Source organism: Perognathus longimembris, chromosome 2, assembly GCF_023159225.1.
Source record: "Perognathus longimembris pacificus isolate PPM17 chromosome 2, ASM2315922v1, whole genome shotgun sequence".
NCBI lineage: Eukaryota > Metazoa > Chordata > Mammalia > Rodentia > Heteromyidae > Perognathus > Perognathus longimembris.
In genome coordinates this window covers 139,744,328-139,764,187 of record NC_063162.1, presented here as the reverse complement: position 1 = coordinate 139,764,187, position 19,860 = coordinate 139,744,328, and the positions used below count along the sequence as shown (strand labels likewise).

At 42.8% G+C, this 19,860-nt stretch overlaps 1 protein-coding gene across 1 annotated transcript; it reads right to left on the bottom strand.

Moving 5' to 3' along the window:
* Nucleotides 1-6,294: 6,294 nt before the first annotated feature.
* Nucleotides 6,295-13,656, bottom strand: LOC125345657 (aldose reductase-related protein 2-like). The gene is made up of 7 exons (XM_048337709.1): nt 13,564-13,656; nt 11,485-11,652; nt 10,296-10,412; nt 7,671-7,793; nt 7,354-7,460; nt 6,929-7,010; nt 6,295-6,420 (listed from the first exon to the last, which is right to left on the bottom strand). The coding sequence occupies exons 1-7, from the start codon at nt 13,627-13,629 to the stop codon at nt 6,295-6,297; spliced, it is 789 nt and encodes a 262-aa protein (XP_048193666.1). The 5' UTR covers nt 13,630-13,656.
* Between the last annotated feature and the right edge of the window lie 6,204 nt (nt 13,657-19,860).

The following is a 19,860-nucleotide window of genomic DNA, read 5'->3' as shown; positions in this document are numbered from 1 at the left end:
CAGATACCTTACTGTTTCAAACACCAACTTCACAGAGTCACAGTTCTCAGTGCTTGAATAACATTGCTTACTTAATCACACACAAAAGGAGTTGTACATAGCTATACATGGTGGCATACACCTATAGTACAAGCCCTTTTAGAAGATGAGGCAGGGGTGGGATGAATGGCTTGAAGCCAAGAGTTACATCTAAAAAAATTAGTAAAAGTAAAATCCAAACACAAACAAAATCACAAAACCTTGAGAACACGAAGATCAGTATGCTGAGTAAAACAAGAGCTTGAGCCCCACACACATAAAAGCTAGAGATGCGGCTAGACATAAGCAATAGGAGGGGTGACAGTTGCTCTTAAGTTCATTGTCTAGAATCATTTTATACCTATCCATGAGCATGGTATTCTTTCTGCTGCCAAACATTTTCTGCTCAATGACCCTGAAGGATTTCTCCTTAATCACTTTCCTGTTACCATTAAGCCCCCAGGAGTCCATTGCTCTTAACTATGCTTCAAGTTGGCTTTCTTGGTTCTGTGCTTCTTGAGCAAGCATGTGTTTCAACACATTGATTCAACCCTAAATCCACAATGGTTCTCAATGGTTACCTCTAGGCAACTTCATGATCCTTAAGTTCATTTTTTGGAATTTTCCAAAAAATGTAATCTAAGCCTTTCCACTCCCTTAAAGCTCTTCCCACACTTCTTCCTTGGATCCTCTCCTCTCTGGAATGCTGGTACTATCCTGTCCTATGAATCCCTTCCCTATTATAGAAAACAATCATATGCGAGACATTTATACAATGGGATGGGACAACACTAGAATTTTCACCCACTTTCAAGGGAAGAAATCAAATTGACTATCCTGTATCTCATCTCTAAATTGACTTACTGTTCTGAAAGAGAAGTTGCAAATATCAATGAGTGGAATGTTTCCTAAATCCCGAGAAGTGTAACATAGTTTTACCAATCTCAGCTGCAAAAGCAATGCTTTCAAAATATGGACTGTGTAATTGACAGACTAATATAAAATCTACAGTAGCCCCTTAAAATTTCAATTGGCTGTACCATACTCCAATGTACTGTGACTTGTTTATTCAGGCATTCTAATACTACTTTAAGAGACGAGATTTATTTAGAAATATTAATGGGGGGCTGGGAATATGGCCTAGTGGTAGAGTACTTGCCTCGCATACATGAAGCCCTGGATTCGATTCCTCAGCACCACATATATAGAAAAAAACAGAAGTGGTGCTGTGGCTCAAGTGGTAGAGTGCTGGCTTTGAGAAAAAAGAAGCCCTGAGTGTAAGCCCCAGGACAGGCAAAAAAATTATAATAATGGAAATAATTTTATGGAAGGTAATATGGACTGAAAAAGAAGCATACGTCCAGAATTTGTCAGAATCTGTTTCCTGCACTACGGAGAGACAGTTCGCTGGCCTGCATGCAGACATGTGCTTGGTTGTTCCTCTGTTCCTATCAGTTGAGACACCAAATGGCTTGGGCTTAATTTTGTTTTTATTACACTCATTGTTGTGATATGCTTTCAAAAACTTTCTCTCTACTGAGATGATAATATATAAGCAGATATATCTATGCACATAGTGGTTAGTGAATAATTATCGAATTTTCATGAATTATATTACAATAGGCAATCATAGACCATTCCTAAGTAGACTTACAAAAATTGACTTTTTGAGACAAAGTCTCTGTGTGTATCTTAGGCTGGCCTTGAACTCACCATGTAGCCCACATTCACCTGGAAGTCCTCCCTCAATGCTCTGCATGCTGGGATTATGGTTTTCATACTACTTGTGGATAAAAAATGTTACTGAAGTTTTAGATTTATAATATTGTATCCTAGATCTTGGCCTCAGAACAGCTCCCATTCTGCTTGCCTACTTTTATGTTAGTATCAACCTTTTTGTTATTTTAATTCTATAGTAAAGTTTGAGGTCTGGAATTGTGATCTCTCCAGCATTTCTTTTTTTTGTCTAAAATTACTTCTTAGTGTTTTGTGATTTCATGTGAATTTTTGGATTGTCTTCTTTATCTTGGGGAAGAACAACTTGAACAATTTTTTTTAAAGAATTTGGAGCATGGGTTAGATTCTCACTATGTTCATCTCTCTATATGTCTAGAAAGTTAGAACATTTGCTAAGAGGAAATACAATAAGAAAAAAGAAATGTCGCCAATTGATGTCAACAGCAAGTGTTTTCTGTGTTGTTGTTGTTGTTTAGAATCATCCTCATCTTTCACATCACTCCCAAGGTGCTTATATTCTCTCTCCATGAACTCTAGGTCTCACAGGCTCTGCCACCACCAGCGTTAACTCATTGGTATGGTGGCCTATTACAATAGACAAGATGTGAACAGGAAAGGGAAATACTAGAGAAAGGGCAGGAAGGAAGAGGCCAGGGAAGACTTGGCAGAGAGTGGACAAGAAACCACCTTGGAACTTGGTTCAGCCCCTTGCTCCTTGGGTGGCCTTAAGCAAGTCCCGTAATCTCCCCATTGCTTTATTTTCTCTTCTGTAATATGGGAAGGATAAATATTAGATTGAATGACATGACCCATTTGAAAAGCACTTCACACTGTGTAGGTTCATAAGGAAGTCTCAACACACATTACTTACTTAGTATTACTATATTTTTTTCAGTTATCTTCATATTCGCAGTGTTAGCAGTGCTTCTGATGTTTAACAAACATTTAGTCATTTCAAATAAGTGAAAAAAAATCATTTGCTTCACTGGATTATACTTCTCATAATCATATTGGCTCCCTGTTGAACATATGAATCTAAACCAGTAGAGCCCAGGTACTGGCCTTCAACAAGGCACAAGGTGGCTTGAGATGAGCATGGCCAGTTAGGACTTGAGAGATGAGTTCTGATAGCCAGGCGGGAATCCAGCAGGCGATCTCACTGGGACATTCCACTTCAGTATTCAGACTGGAAAGGATATTCCTCCATCTGAGTCATTCTGTACCAATGAACATGAAGGAAACACAAAAAGCAAGAATTCTGGCATAAGAAGAATGCTTCTTTCTCTGGCATATTCTATCATCTGTGTTCTGCCAGCCTCTTTTACTATCATCTGTCTTCTTTCAGCCTCTTTCCCTTTACTATCAAGACAAAGAGAGCATCAGGATTCCCACACCTTGTCCTCCCTTCAAGTTGACTGGAGAGGTATTTGAGAAAGAGTTAATTAACTATTGACCCACAAAGAAGCTGGAGTGATGGGCTTTAGGAAGCCTGATGCCAAGCTATATACCAGGTGCTGATGGGTCATGCCTGTAATCCTAGCTACTCAGGGCTGAGATCTAAGGATCACAGTTCGAAGCCAGCTGGGGCAGGAAAGGCTGTGAGACTCTAACCTCCAGTAAACTACTCAGAAAAGGTCAGTAGAGTGCTAGCTTTGAGCAAAAGAAGCTTAGGGTCAGTGCTCATGCCCTGAGTTCAAACCAGGACCAGATTATACACACACACACACACACACACACACACACACACACACACACACTTTCATTCAGTTCATAAGCTGGAAAATAGCACTGGAATTGGTAGCTTGGTGGTTGCTATATTAATTAAGAGAGGAATATAGGCAAAGGACTTAGAATTACTAGTACATCCATTGCTAGAACTGAGTGGCTGTCCACTGAAATTACTTTTATTACCCTGCTTGGTAGAAAAAAAAAAGCGACTTGGAGTTAGACATTTACCCAAGAGTAAGTCATTATTATTACTATTATTATTATTATTATTATTATTATTATTATTGGCCAGTCCTAGGCCATGAACTCAGGGCCTGAGCACTGTCCCTGGCTTCTTTTTTGCTCAAGGCTAGCACTCTGCCACTTGAGCCACAGCGCCACTTCTGGCCATTTTCTGTATATGTGGTGCTGAGGAATCGAACCCAGGGCCTCATGTATACGAGTCAAGCACTCTTGCCACTAGGCCATATTCCCAGCCCGAGTAAGTCATTTTTAAATAAGTGTTAGAATTAGGAATAGAAACCAGGTAGGCTTATTTCTGAGACTACTAGCCAACTTCCTCCATTAATACATCCAACTCTCTTTTGGATTTCATTTTCCATATCTATCAGGTGTAAAGTCATGTCTCAAACCAAACTGGATTTCTTCCCTGAAATGTCAACTCCATTCATGTATTACTCAAGCAAAACCAAAACCAAAAACCAAACCAATAAAACCCTGGGGTCGACATCTGTGATTGCTAGTTTGTTAGCAAACTCATTTGGCTCTGTTTTCCCAATATATTCACAATCTGATCTTTCTCATCTCCTCCACTACCACGGCCCAGGTCCAGGGACTAGCATCTCTTTCCCAGATTATGATAATCGTCTCCCCATAGTCTTTCAATAAAAACGTTCAGTGCGTGGGAGGAGGGAGGGGGGTATGAGAGACAAGGTAACAAACAGTACAAGAAATGTATCCAATGCCTAACGTATGAAACTGTAACCTCTCTGTACATCAGTTTGATAATAAAAATTTGGAAAAACAAAAAACGTTCAGTGCATGTTTTCTTAAGACGTAACATCATGCCACTCCTTGGCTCAAAATCTTTTGATTGCTTCTCAGCTCATTCAGAACTAAAATCTGTCTCTCCCATATTCTATACCTCATGTTCTCACCCTCCTTTCCTCCTGCCTTTCCCCTCATTCATTCTGATCCAGCTTCTCTAGACTTATCACTCAGATGCCTTAAGCATCCAAGTTTAGAATCTTTGCAACTGCTGCTTTCATTACCAACAATGTTCTTCCTCCAAACATCCTTGAACACATAGATGTCATCCTTCCCTTCCTTCAGGTTTTACCTCATCTGTCACCTTGCCAGTAAAACCACCACTATCCCACCCCATGTAATCTACTACCTGCACCAAATACTTTCTATCCCTGTCACCTTACTTTATTTTTCTGCATGACATTTATTTATGTATGACACACATACTATGAGTTATTTCTCCATCCTGTGTTTAGACCAGAAGGCTGTTGAAACAGGGACTTTATGCAGTGTAATATCTTGATCACATATAATAGGTCTGGCATTAGTACATTACCAGCGAATTGTTGAGTAAATACTTCAGCCTCTGACATAGTAACGACAATAATCCTGTCTTAAAATTCTAGCTCTACATCAGGAAGCTCAGAAAGTGAGATGGCATGGTGGCTTATGCCTGTAGTAGCAGCTGTTTGAGAGAAATCAGTAGAAGTGTGGTTCTAGGCTAGCCTATGAAAAAAGTTAGGGAGACCCCATTTTAACAAAACAAGCCTGGAGTAGTGGTACGTGCTACACTGGTCCCAGCTACACTGGAGAGTTAGGTAGAAGGATAAGCATCTTAGATTGGCCCCTGGAAATAGTGTGGGATCCTATCCAAAAAAATAACAAAAGCTGAAAAAGGGCTGAGGAGGAGGCTCAAGTATTCAAGGACCTGACTAGTTAAGGCAAGCCCTGAGTTCAAATTCCTTACCACCAACCAACAGTTCAGAGGCTGTACAACAATTATGATTCCTAGGGACTCCAAGGTTAAGAGGTCAAAAGTACTGGAAAATACTGTTTGAAGACACAGGTCATTCCAGCTGCCTTACAGCACTTCTAGATTGTGCTCGACCTATTTAGAAGAATCCCTGGGCCTTTTTGCTACCCCCTCCCCTCCCCTCCCCACCCCCCAGCGACACACACACCACTTACTCAGGTAGGTCAAAGGCCCTCCAGTTCCTGTTGAAGCTGAGGATGGTGCTCATCTCCTCATCACTCAACGTGAAGTCAAAGACCTAAAAAGGAGAAAATCCCGAAACCTCCTCATCAAAGGCAAGTCCCAGTGAGAGAGGAGGCCTCCGGCCATTCGGGCAAGGCCGGAAGGTTCACGGCACACACAAGATGTATTAGCCTCTCCATTGTTCTCTATGGTATGGCAGGAGACTAGGCTTGCAGGTAAGAAACCTCAGTGTGGGCAAGGTGTATGTTTCCTATGGGACACAGGTTCTTCTAGAAGGATACTTCTTCGAGTCCAGTCCATAGCTCCTAGGCTGCTAGAAGGCAGGGCTATTATGAAGAACAGTCTTTCCTTCCCTGTGGCCTGTGACTCAACTACTCAAGGGCAACCCAGGGATTTCTCAGTAGTCTGAGGAATAGCTGTGATCATCCTTGACCTGGAGACCCCAGCTAATCCTAGGCCTATGGGCTACACATCTCTGCCTAAGCCAGATCCCTAGCCTGAGACTTGACAAGGTGGTGGAGAGAAGGAAAGATGCCAGAAAGAAATCCATTGAGAGGGTTTCCCAGCCCCTACTCCACTGAGCCCTCCCAGACGCCAAGCTGGAGTCTTACCTGAAAGTTCTCAACGATGCGCGCTGGTGTCACAGTCTTGGGGATCACCACCACCTTCCTCTGGATATGGAAGCGAATCAGAACCTGTGCAGGAGGAGGGGATAGCATGTCTCCACTTAGCTACAGGGATCCCAGCAGTGAGGAGAAAAGACACTACCTGCATTGCACTGTGGCTTTGGCTATAATAGCTGATGTTGACTGAGCACTGAACAGGGCACATTTGCTAATCCTTGTCTTATCTTCATTTGCTAATCCTTGTCTTATCTTCTTGAGTTCTAACAGCAACACTTAATTCCTCTGGGTTAGGTATGAGAGGAAAGGCTGGGAAGTGGTACAAAGATCCAAAAGCAATACTTGGGCAGCTCAGCTGAAGGGCTTGGCATGACACCAGTGGTCAGAGGCTATCTTTGTTTCAGTGATACCCACTAACGTTTCCCGGATCCCAAGAGATTGGCACAAAGCATTTTATTGCTTCCCAAGGGATTAAACACACAGATGATCCTAAGAATGAAATACAAAACTGCAGGAGTTGATTGAAGACAAAACTCATCCCAGCTGCCTTCCATTCCTCCCAGCGATCCCTCTACTATACCTGGGCTGGGGTTTTATTGTGCTTTGCAGCAATCTCCTTTATCTTGGGATCCTCCAGGAGTGAAGGGTCTTCTGGCTTGGCCCTAGAAGCAAAAAAGAATATTTGTGGCCATTACAAGCAGCTCAGATCACTATGATGGCTTTTCAAGGCAGCCAGGAGGAACTGAAAGTGCTGTGTCTGTCCCATGGGCCTGTGCAAAGGCTCAGGAACCTCAGCAGTTTGATTTAGTACTATTAGTACTAGGAAGAAGTACTGGAATATTCCCTGAGGGTCAGGCATTATGCTATTTTTTTAAACATCTTAATCATCGTAATATTCCATTTGGACATTCCATTTTTGTCTCTGGTTGTACCAACTTAACAAATTATAAAGCAGTATTTTTAGGAGAGTCAAAATAAAGACCCACCAACACTCACAAGACTCACCAAGGTCTCTCTGGAGATCCCAGGGGGCTGTACGCTGTGACACCGATGCCGTTGGAGTGGCAGTACTGGATCAGTTTCTCTTGGGTGAGGTATGGATGACATTCAACCTGCAAGAGTGAGTGGTCTCTTTCACTCGGCAATGATGGCCTGGTGTTTGAGCAGCTCAGAGGAAGTTCTACACAGAAGGACAGGAAGCCAAGGCCAGATACAGATCTGATTCCTAACTCCTTAGTTAACCTTGCCTCAGTACAGACGAACTTGCTTCCAAATGTGTAGGAAGCCATCATGGCAAGGTCGCTGTACTGAACAGAATGTACCTGATTCATCACTGGTTTATATTTCAGTCCAGGCTTATTCAGGATCCTCTCGATCTGGAAGTGATTGAAGTTGGAAACACCAAGGGCCTTCACCAGCCCCTCATCTACCAGCTCCTCCATGACCTGTCATAGAGAAGAAAACCTTTTATGCTGTCTTAGTGACTATAGGAACCATTATAGTCTTCTCTGAAGTAGAAAAGATGGATCAGTGATTCGAGGTAGCAAGGTTAGCGGAAGCATTTGAAGGAGATTTCAATCAAGCACATCAAGGACTGGTTCCAGCCTTGCTGCCCTCCCCAGCACAAATAGAAGGAGGAATAGAAAGTGAAGGTTTTCTGTGCTTGCTGCTCTCACTTCACCCAAGCATGGATGACCCAGGTTAGCCAGGAAGAAGGCTGCCGCGTGTGGAGAGACTCTTTGTCTGGATTCTGAATCACCATTTCCCACACCAACCTTAGTTTGGTTTGCAGTTGGGGAAAGGTCACGCTGATAGATTGTTTATGAAAGTATACAGTGAGCTCCCTGCCTCTGAGATACCTATACTCCAATTTCAGTGCTAAGGATTCCCTCTACAGAGCAATCAGCCACACAACCATGGCGCAGAGAGAGTCCAAGAGGACAAATAGGAAGTAATTAACATGGATCCCAGGGGAGACTTTAGAAGTTGAGTTAAACTCAGCATCAAATATTGATAGAGGATCAAGAGGAAGAATGTGAGCACGTTCAGGAGGAAGGGGGAATCAGAGGCTCAGAGGCAGGGACACACAGGATATATTCCAGGAACTATTTATCCAGTGGTTCTCAACCTTTTGGCAGCAACTTGGAGCCCTCTGAAGCATTAAAGCCCATGTCTAGGTTCTACTCTCTGAGCTTCTCCCTGATTTCCTCTAGGATGCAACATTGAGATTGAAACTCTTCTGGTGATTTTAATGCACAAAGAAGGGAACTGCTGAGGTCGATATGGAGTAACTTCAAAACAACAAATGAGTTGAGTAAACAATGAGGCCAGGACTCCTCAAATCTCCTGAGTGTGCAATGACATCGCATAAATGTGTCCAGGAGAGTCAATGAGATTGTCATTGAATTGGTCAGGCATGGTTCCATTGTGTTGGAATTGAAAATGTACATAGGATCAGATAGGCCTAAAATCTAAAGGTATTCAGGAAAGAGATTGAAGATCAGAGAAACACAGTTTTTTTTTTTTTTTTTTTGGCCAGTCCTGGGCCTTGGACTCAGGGCCTGAGTACTGTCCCTGGCTTCTTCCCGCTCAAGGCTAGCACTCTGCCACTTGAGCCACAGCGCCGCTTCTGGCCGTTTTCTGTATATGTGGTGCTGGGGAATTGAACCTAGGGCCTCCTGTATCCGAGGCAGGCACTCTTGCCACTAGGCTATATCCCCAGCCCCCAGAGAAACACAGTTTTAAAATAAGACATTCATCACATGGGCTGTTTCGTTCCATCCTGGAGACTATGTGGTAACTGAGGGTAACTCTCTCTTCTGCCCCTCCCCCCATCTCTACCCAAATGCTCGGTAGAAGCTGGAACCTACCTCCCAGGCCTCCAGGAATGTTGTTTTGCTGGTGATGATATTGCCTTTATCATCTTTGGGGAAGAATTCTGCCCCAGCCTGAAAAATGCAGAACAGTATTTTTTCTGGGGATCTGTATGGAGACAAGACTGCAAGACTTTGGATCATGATAACCAGTCTACACCATTTGTTTTTCATGCTCTAATAAAAACACTACAAGGGAGTACAATCCCTGTATCCATTTATGACAGTCTACACATCCCTATATGCTGCAATTAAATTTTACAATCTATTGTTATTCTCTTATTTCTTCATGCATTTTTATTGCCGCTATAAAGGTGATAGAGGGATTCCTCAGGTGCAGTACATTTCTTTTTGAACAATGTCACCCCTTCCCTTGCTCTATCCCAATTGTTACTATTTTTCTAGAAGCCAACATTATCACCATGGACAATAAGCTCTCAGAGCCAGACTTCACATAAACTTAAAACTTGGTGTCAAGGATGCCAGAAAGGGTTACAACTCCAGGATGTGGTTTCCTTGAGAAGCCACCAGCCATATGCCATCCTTACAAAGTCTATCTAGAAGGCAAGGGTTAGAGATGGAGTGCCATTTTCACCTAGCTGACCAAAAAGGACAGGGCAATAATTATATTCCTCTCACCTCTGAGGACCAGAATCCCAGGCAGAGAACTGTTCTGCCTTCCAGAACCACCAACCTTGAGTTTTCTAACATGCCGCTCCCCTAGTATGCTTTGTTGAAACAAAGTATGGTAGAGCCCTGAAAAGTGTTTTGCAAGGCTATCCCAAGAATTTTCCCCAAACGGGACTCCTTGCATGCAATCAGAAGAAAAGCAATGTGGCAGCTGTAGCTTGTTTGGTTGCCATCCATCAGTTTCTCTCAGAACCTCATGAAAAGTTAAACATGTATCTACCCCCAAGGCATGGCCTTGACCTCCTTACCCAAGCCAGTGCCTTCCTGTTCCGCCAAGAACTCCTGCTTCTTCTACCACCCTCACACCCCCACTCTCAGACAGCTACTGTATCCTGGCATCTGTCTACACAGAAGCCAGAGATGAGAGCAGGGAAGAGCTCATACCTTCAGACCCTGTGGAAAGTGAATAAGATAGAGGTCCAGGTAGTCCAGCTTCAGATCCTTGAGCGTCTTCTGGAAGGCTTCCTTCACCAGGTTCCTCGCAAAGAAGGTGGACCACAGCTACAAATGAACAGGGAGGCATAAGGATGGAGGACAGAAAGGGCCATAGACACACTCACTCTCCCTACATTGTGCTCTGCAGCCTGACCTAAGTGGACCATAGACCACCTGGAACAAATTGTTAACATGAGCTATCAAGTATACCAGGTGACCCCAGATCTGTAAGTCAGTGACATTTCCTGAGCATTGATGAGAATTCGTTTTGTGTTGTTTTTTAATGCTCTTAACATTCTTTATTTTACTTATACCAGTTATCATACCTGGGCATTGTTGATGTATTTCTGTATCTATGTCTTTCCCTGTCCTTGGGTTATCAGATCTTTGAGGGTAGGAATTGTGTGGAGCTTTTACATTTTAAACATTCTTTTTGTTAATGGCTCTGGGATAAAACTTGGGGGTCACGCTTGCTAGGAAAGTGCTCTGTCTCGTGACCCATTCGCCCAGCCCAAACGTCCGGCATTTGGCAGCATATCTCCAAGCCTACCGGGCTCAAGTGATAAGTTGCAAGGAATTTATCCAGATATGCCTATGACACATAGTGGGTCTCTAGATCCCACCAAGAGAACAAGTTAGGGTTTTTTTATTTTTTTAGCAAGTTGTATATAAAACAATGATTTTTCAACCCATCACACTCAAAACTTTCAACTTCCTTTTTAAATAAAAAAGATTACCACCTTTTATTGAACTTATTGAAAAGGAAATTCAATATAACAATAAAAAAGCTGCCACCATTTCTCGAATTTTCCTTAGCTGAGTTCCTCAGGGCCATTGAGAGCATTGAGACAGGCTCTAGACCCATTCCGACTGCCCCTGTCATCTGAGTGCCACGGGTCCCTCTGACAGGAAACAGAATGCATTGGAGCCAGAATGCTTAGTGGAACCATCTTCCCCAAGGGGGCAGCATCTTCCACGTACCAAGACGGATTGGGGTATGAACGCTTGCATCCACGGATGCAGTAAAGGCAGAAATGAAGAGGTCTAGGAGACGAGGGACTTACAAAAAGACTTGACAGGGTTCTTGGAGCTGACCACATCTGGGTACTTCCACCTAAAGTCAAATCCTCCCACATACCTTGCTAACAACAAAGAGATCCTCCCTCTTCACCACCTTCTCTTGGATCTTCTCATGGATGGCTTCTCCCACCTCGTTCTCATTCTTATAGACGTAGGCACAGTCGAAGTGGCGGTACCCTGCATCAATGGCTACCTTCACAGCCTCTTTGACTTTGCCTGGAGGAGACTGGAAAACAGTAGCAAACAGGATCTGATGGTCTTATCTCAAGAATTCCTCCATCAGAATAAACTCCACCCAGGTTCTGCAAACCAAGGCCCAGCTCAAATCTCATTTCTTGAGGATCAGGAAAAAGAAAAGAAAAAAAAGTGAATACATTTGGTGATTACAACCTGAAATGCTCCAGGCCTGCCTTAAAACTACTCTCTGGTAGTCCTGAGGAAAGTTCACATTCCAGGTAGTTTAGAGCTCTGCAGATTAGTGGTTGCACAAGAAAGTCAAGCTAAGTTCTGCTTCGTAGGAAATAGAGAGTCTGAGCAGATCCTATCTCTCTAATCTCTAAATCTCTAAAATAGGCTCCAGGATCCTTGAGTTGATTACTCACTAGGGTGAATGAGAAGTTTTTAGCATGTGCAGTAAAGTTCAGATGATGACATCTATTATGTAAGTATTGGTTCAGAAAAAAGAAGAAATAGAAAATAAAACAATGGGCTTCCTTTTCAACCATGAAGGAAAACAAAACAAAGCAAAACAAAAGTAGAGAAGAAAAGAACATTAGAAGTAGACATTCTTGTGTAAGCTACCCCAAGCCAAACAATGGAAATGAAAATGAAGACCTGAAAAACCTACCTCTCACAACATCTTCAATCTTGCGTACCATTACATAACAATTTAAAGCACACGTACACATAAAAGCACAGAGATGTACAATTACAACATCAACAGGACAAGAAATTGCTACTCGGGCCTCAGAAGCAGCCTGAGGTGCATACTATTTTAACATTATAGCATCCCCATGTCTTGAAAAGAACTTTCTTTACAATCTTTACATCCACTTTGAAATTCTGAAAACCAATTCTGGACATTTTTACTAGAGACCTGGAAGTGATTCTTTCTCACGTCCAGCTACGATTAAAATTCTGACTTGATGCTAATCTCGATGTTCATGCAAGAAATGCTAAAACTGAATCAAACTGACATTTTTCTACTCACCCAGCTCAAGCAAGAATGCCCGCTGAGAATGGCTCAGTGCTGAACCAATCAGGGATAATACCTTCGGACCTGAGCGGCGATGGGAAAGACAATGCACTGTAGGAAAGAGAGCCAGAAGAAGAAAACCCAACAGACATGAACCATAGGGGCAGAAGAGAGATGGAGGGATCCAAAGACATCTCCCAGGCATCAACTAGAATGAAGCTGCCATTGAAAGAAATGGAGAAAAGGGCAAAACAAGAAACTCAAGGAACAATGCCAAACTTATCCCAAGAGAGGCTCCGGAATCTGCCTCACAGGGCACTAGAATGAGTCTTAGGGCATTTTGTCAAATGATAACACGGTCAGGACAGGAACAGAGTTCCCGACGCCCAGCCCAAATCCTCTGCCGTCCTAGCGGTGTACAGAAAGCACCTGAGCATCTTGGCCAAGAGCAGACAGGACTCAGCAGCCTGGGCTGGGGTCTGAGCTCTTGCATTTTCACCCAGCTGACAGGCCACACTGATGGGGTGGGACAAAGACCCACAACCTGAGCCGCTAGGCATGCCAGGACAGTCAGAGCTCAGTGTCCTCTCTCCCAATCACTCAGCCTACAGAAAACCCATGGAAAAAAACCTGTAAAGCCAACTCCTGTTAATGATCCTCAAATTGGAAAGATTTGTAGGGAGAAGCCTGATAGACACGTAATTCCCCTGGAAACAGTTTCGATTTGATGTCCAACATTTGCTTTCCACTAGAAAGTTGCTAGTGAAGCTCTTATCTACGCTGGGTAAAGCCAGCCTGCTACCTTTGGATCAGAAGCAACCGTGAGATAGAACACAGCGAAGGGCCACCCTCTAGGGCGGAATCTCAATTCTCCAAACCTATGCCCAAATGAATGTTCAAATGACCCCCAAGGGAAGCCAGTGTCCCAAGATTTGCATTTACCTGCCAGGTGCCCAGGCCCACAATGGGCATCTTGGCTTTGGTACTGAGCTCCACGAAGTTGGCCATGGTTGATGCGGAAATGGTTCTAAGCAAGCAGTTCGAGGTCTGCTTGCTGGCCAAGGGTTTCTGTCCCTTTTAAGGAGGTGGTCCCAGCTGCAGAGGGAGGAGCGACACCTAGAGCAGCTCCTGAAGGGGAAACACCTTTCATCGCGTGTGTGTGTGTGTGTGTGTGTGTGTGTGTGTGTGTGTGTGTGTGTGTTCCAGCCTTGGGACTTGAACTAAGGGCCTGGGTGCTGTCCCTCAGTATTTTTGCCCAAGGTTAATGTTCTACCACATAAGCCACAGTTTCACTCTGGCTTTTTGGTGATTAGTTGGAGATAAGAATCTCTAGGACTTTCCTGCCTGGGTTGGCTTCCAAATGTGATCTTCAAATCCGCGACTCCTGAGTAGCTAGGATTATAGGCATGAGTCATTGATACCTGGCTACCTTTTAGTCTTTTGTAAGACTGTTTTGAGTGAATATTTAACATAACCATCTAGTACAGTTTCCCTGGTCCACAATATACAAATTGCTTTGTGAATAATCCTTAAAGGTTTGTAAGCAAAAGTCTCCAAAATGAGAGGCCAGTGCAGTGACAAAATACATGCTGTGCTCAACCTTGTGCTTAGTTATAGCAAAATGAGGAAGCTTGCCTAAATATTTTTGCAACAATAATCAGAAGCTACAAGGATCGGTAAGAGAGTTGAAGGGAATCTGTCGGAGATTCAACAGAGTTGTTGGGGAAATGTCCTTGTAGTTGTATTTTATTTTTATCTGTAGCTTTCTGTCTTTTTTTTTTTTTTAGATTAAAAAGAACTGGTGTGCTCTTCATGGAAGATTTTACAAGACTGTGCTTCAAATAGTGCATTATTTTGACTTACAATCATCTAATTGTTCTAAGATTTTACAACAAGCCCCACCTAGTAGAAATTATCAGTTAGCCAGCTGGATTAGATCTCTTTGGGATAATGTTCTTCATTTATGTGTGTGTTTAAAATTTGAGGCTGGATAGTTATTCTTATAATGAACTAAAATTGAAATTACAGTGCCCTCTTTTTTTTTTTTTTTTTTTTTTTTGCCAGTCCTGGGCCTTGGACTCAGGGCCTGAGCACTGTCCCTGGCTTCTTCCTGCTCAAGGCTAGCACTCTGCCACTTGAGCCACAGCGCCGCTTCTGGCCGTTTTCTGTATATGTGGTGCTGGGGACTCAAACCTAGGGCCTCGTGTATCCGAGGCAGGCACTCTTGCCACTAGGCTATATCCCCAGCCCAACAGTGCCCTCTTAAAGAAAAGATTTTGATTACAAAATTCTACATAATAAGCCTCTAGTCCCACCTCACAGGAAAGTGAGTCAGGAGGCCCATGTGTTCAAGCCCAGCTGGGACAATGTATTCAGACCCTGCCTTTAAAAGACCCTCACTCAAATGCTAAACATTCACCAGGAAAAAGATTAGAAATACAAATCACTTTCATTCCCGCTAGTCAACAAACCATCCCTGTCATTTTCGTCCTTTTTTCTTCTCTGCATATGTGTTTGAATTTTTAATACACTGAATGTACAATTTTAAACCATCCCAGAGAACAATTTTTTTTAATAATTATAAAAAACTTTTCAAAATGCTCTTGCACAATTTCATGACCACAAGTGATTCTCTTCTGTGCTCATTCATTCTGCCATTTCCTCTCTTCTTAGACAATTAGGTTTTAATTAAGATGAGTGGTGGGAAAGGGAAGTGGAAGAGAATAACAGAAGGGATAATGTTTATCAAGATGCATTACACGCAGAACTTGACTTATGGAATTGTAACTTCTTTGTACAAACTTAATGATAATTTTTTGAAGATTAGTGAGGTTTCAAGGTATGTCTTTATAGCTAAAGCAGCAGACACATCTTAGCTAAATTTTCTGGGCAAGATCTCCAGAATTGGGATTATGTGGTCGAAGAATATATCATGTGAGATATAAATTCAACTTAATGGTTTCCCTCAAGTGGAAAAATTTCCCACTGCCATTTATAGAATAACACATTCTCCATTGCTCCGTAGTCTCTTAGCTTAGATTAATTATGTAGAATAACACATTTTACCCCCACTTACAATGTCTTCATAATAATTTATAAAAGTGCTCACACTTTTATGTTTTAGGATTATAAAAGCAATATGTGGCTCTTTGTATAAAAGAAAAAGAATACAGAGGGGGCTGGGGATATGGCCTAGTGGCAAGAGTGCCTGCCTCATATACATGAGGCCCTGGGTTCGATTCCCCAGCACCACATATACAGAAAATGGCCAGAAGTGGCGCTGTGGCTCAAGTGGCAGAGTGCTAACCTTGAGCAAAAAGAAGCCAGGGACAGTGCTCAGGCCCTGAGTCCAAGCCCCAGGACTGGCCAAAAAAAAAAAAAAAGAAAAGAAAGAAAGAAAACAGAGTAAAAGAATAGTATGCAGGAAAATAAAATCACCCACATTCTCAGTTTAGAAATGACTGTGGTTCATATCATGGAGGTGTATCTGGAACATCCGCTTGATGTGAGAAACCAGGAACAGAAGAGCTTCATTCTGCTTCCCAGTGGGAGCCCAGGGAAACTCCATCATACCCGGAACAGAAGCTCCAGACCTCCAGAAAATCACAACCACTGGGAGATGACTACACGTGTGGTTACGAGTAGCCTCAGGAGAGTGCAGGGACAGAAGTCCATCTGTCTGTGTGTACTGTGGAAGCTGACTGAAAAGAGAGAGCCAGCAGCCCACAAATACCTCGTAGTCGGGAGGGGAAAACCTTGAAAGGAGCATGCATGCACACTTCTCAGCATGCTCAGGCAAGGTGGATCGAGACCAGGACTCGCTGGCCAGGGATGTAATGGTGATAGGAAGATCTTGGCTACCTGAACACACAGAAGGAGCAGAAGAACTAAGGTACATGTCAGATAAAGCCAACCTACAGACAGAGGTCAGGGCAAAACCTGATTCCCACAACTGTTGCTTCTTACAGGTCTCCCCAGAAACTCCACGGACGTCCAGAAAAGAAGAAAAGCTGAAATATGAATATTTAAATCCTGAAATCAACAGAAGCCAACATGAAATAAAGGAGAAGGTAGGCTCAGCCATGGGAATGGAGGCTGGAAAAGCCTCCTCTGCACGGAGGATACACCTGCAGACTGTCCTTGGCTGACATCTTGATTGTAAAGGAATGGAATGTGGCCCATCTAGAGCCTTGGTTGTCTTGGCCTCGGGGTGGATTTCTATCTACCTCTGTATCTGAACTGTCGTCTTTGTGACGCCTGGATACTAGTCTTGGAATGCAGCACTATCCTTGCTCACCCCTAGCTTTTTGCCCTAAAGCTGAGGGTGTAATGGATGACACCTGAATCCGGTGGAAGATTCTCCTTGCTTTGCTACTGCCTATCCACATGACGCCCCCACCCCCCGACCCCGCCCAGCCCCCAAGTAACTGGTAAATGTATTGGCTTAGGACTTTCTTTTGTTCCATGCCTATAGAAGCTCATTCAGCAGCCTCCTTGTGAAACATGACACTCAGGTTAACTTCCTCCCAGTCTGTGGTTGGTCAGAATAAGCTACTTCCTTATTTCATTGAAAGCAGAGTTACTTTCTATCAATAGCCTGGAGTGTATAACACAGAAAAATTTCCAACTACACCATCTGTTAAAGCAGTTTTTCTGTATGACTTCAACAACTGATTATTAATTTTCATTTTTAACTAACCCATCTTTCTACATATCAATAATTAATTATTTAATTTCATTTATTTAAAAACTTGGCTTTATATTAATGATAAACGTAAAGGTTTCCTAGTTTAGAATTGATGTCAATGAAAGAAGAATCCAAGAATAGGCTGGCCTTGGCAAAAACAAATAGAAAAGCCTTAGTTAGATGAAGAGAGGCCTCATTTGGAGTTTGATATATTCTCTTTTATTTTCTTCAGGGCTAATTCACTTATTAGTGAATTCCTTTGCCTTCCTTTGAGTTGTATGTTTCAAAACTATTGCGCATGTCAAACTTTTATCCCTTTTTGTTATTATCCTTAAGTAGTTGTGCCAGTGAGTTTAAGTTCAACATGTCAGTTTGTGAATACAAGGCATGTAGATCAATATCACCCCTTTCATCTTTCTCCCCATCTTTCCCTACTCCAACCATCCCCTTAATTTAGCTAGTTCCATTTTCACATATGTATATTCAATATTATGACAATGCACCCATCCTCCTCTCTCCGTTCATCTGTCCTCCTGCCCTTGGGCTCTCTATGGTGAGTGAAAGTTGATGCTTCCAGGACAAAACTGTTCCTGTCATACTTTGAGAAAACTGGGAATTGTGACAGAGGAGAGCCCATGGTTCCCTCTCTGTTTCTAGTGCTTACTGAAGTCTTACAAGAGATTTCTTCTGTTTCTTCTTGTTCTTCATGTTTCTAATTTTGAAGTCTCAGAGCACAGATTTCTGTAACAAAGTTTATCTTCACTATGGTTACGCCTGTAAGAATTCAGACATGAAGTTCTGGACAGCACACATGCCCCAGTGGTAGCCCCTCCACCAGTGAAGCTAAGTTTAATGCCTGCCTTGGGAATTAATTCCCCTTTTTGCCTTCAAAGGTCTTCCCTGTCCTCACTCCCTTCACTATGGAGAGCACAGGTGATTCCATTACAGTGTGCTCTCGTTCCCAAGTAAATACCGTCATTCTTCAGGGAACCTTTGATTGCTACTTTGATAACTGTTCATTTCCTCATCCTGTCCTGTCCTGTCCTGCATAGATTGTTTTATGAGCAAGGTGCCGTTGTTATCCTCATTGCATACATAAGGAAAGGACATGTAGTGATGTTTTGGAATTTGCTCCAAGTAAATGTTGGTTGTGTGGTTCCAGATACAATTGTTCATCTGTTTGCTTGTCTACCCAACTTTATAGAAGAAAGAAAAAACTCAGAAATTGGGCTATCCTTAAGTGCAGGTCAGTTTACAATGGAAATCTACTGTATTCTACAGCTTCGGTGACTATTACATTGGTTTTTTCCATCACCACCCAACACTAGTATATCACTTGCTTGCCACTTCTATAGACACCAGAAAAGGAAAGAAACTACAGTTTTCGGCTGGAGGTTGTCCTGGTGACTCTTGTGGACTCTGATCCCGGTGAAGAGGGCAGACATTGCCCAAACACAGTGACACTTCCTCCAAGTTCCCGTGGGATCACTGAAAGAAGCACTGAAATCTAAAAAATGACTAGCAGGTTGTATCTGTGAGTGTGTGAGGGATATTCTCTGATGTATTTGTTATTTATTGCTGCATAACAAATTGCCCCAAACCTAAGTGGCTTAGAACAACATTTATTTTCTTCCAGTCTTGGTGGCTAGGGTAGATACTGCTGACTTAAAGATGGAGGAAGGGAGTCAGGAGCCAAGAAATGCAGACAAGTGGCCTCTAGAGGCAGGAAATACAAGAAAATAGACCCATCCCGACAGTCTCCAGGAAAGAATGTAGCACTGATGAGTTTGTCTGTAATTTTGTTTTCACTGTGAGTCAGAGGTTAGTCAGATGTTAGTCAGATTGTGGGTTGGTTGAACTAAAAACTTTATTGGCTATTGTCTCTATGGAAGAAGATCAGCTTAAAGGACAGTTACATTATTGATGTTTACAAATGGATAATGTTTATGAATCACCTATTAAATACAGTGGATGGAGTACAGATACCAAATTCAAGCATGGTGGAACATACCTGTAAGCCAATCACTTGGGAGGCTGAGGCACAAACATTGTGAGTTTCGTGCCAGCCTGATCTACCTAGAGAGTTTCAGGCCAACCTGCGTACAATTTAACTTACTAGTTCTAAAACTTAACTGGGATTCTTTGGGTTTTAGCTCAGGCCTCTTGCTATTATGACTAGCAGACCTGGAATTCCTTGACTTTCAACTTGAATGTCTTTTCCACTTATCTACAACTATAACCTTTCCTTGGATATATTCTCAAGTAATGCAGCTCCACTCTCAAGATCTCCAACCTCAAAAGCCTTTTAGGCCACAAACTAGTAGTATTCTGGTTTTCATGTATTAATACATTTTTCTTATTCTTTTTTTTGGGGGGGTGGGGGGCCAGTCCTGGGCCTTGGACTGAGGGCCTGAGCACTGTCCCTGGCTTCTTTTTGCTCAAGGCTAGCACTCTGCCACTTGAGCCACAGCGCCCCTTCTGGCCATTTTCTGTATATGTGGTACTGGGGAATTGAACCCAGGGCCTCATGTATACGAGGCAAGCACTCTTGC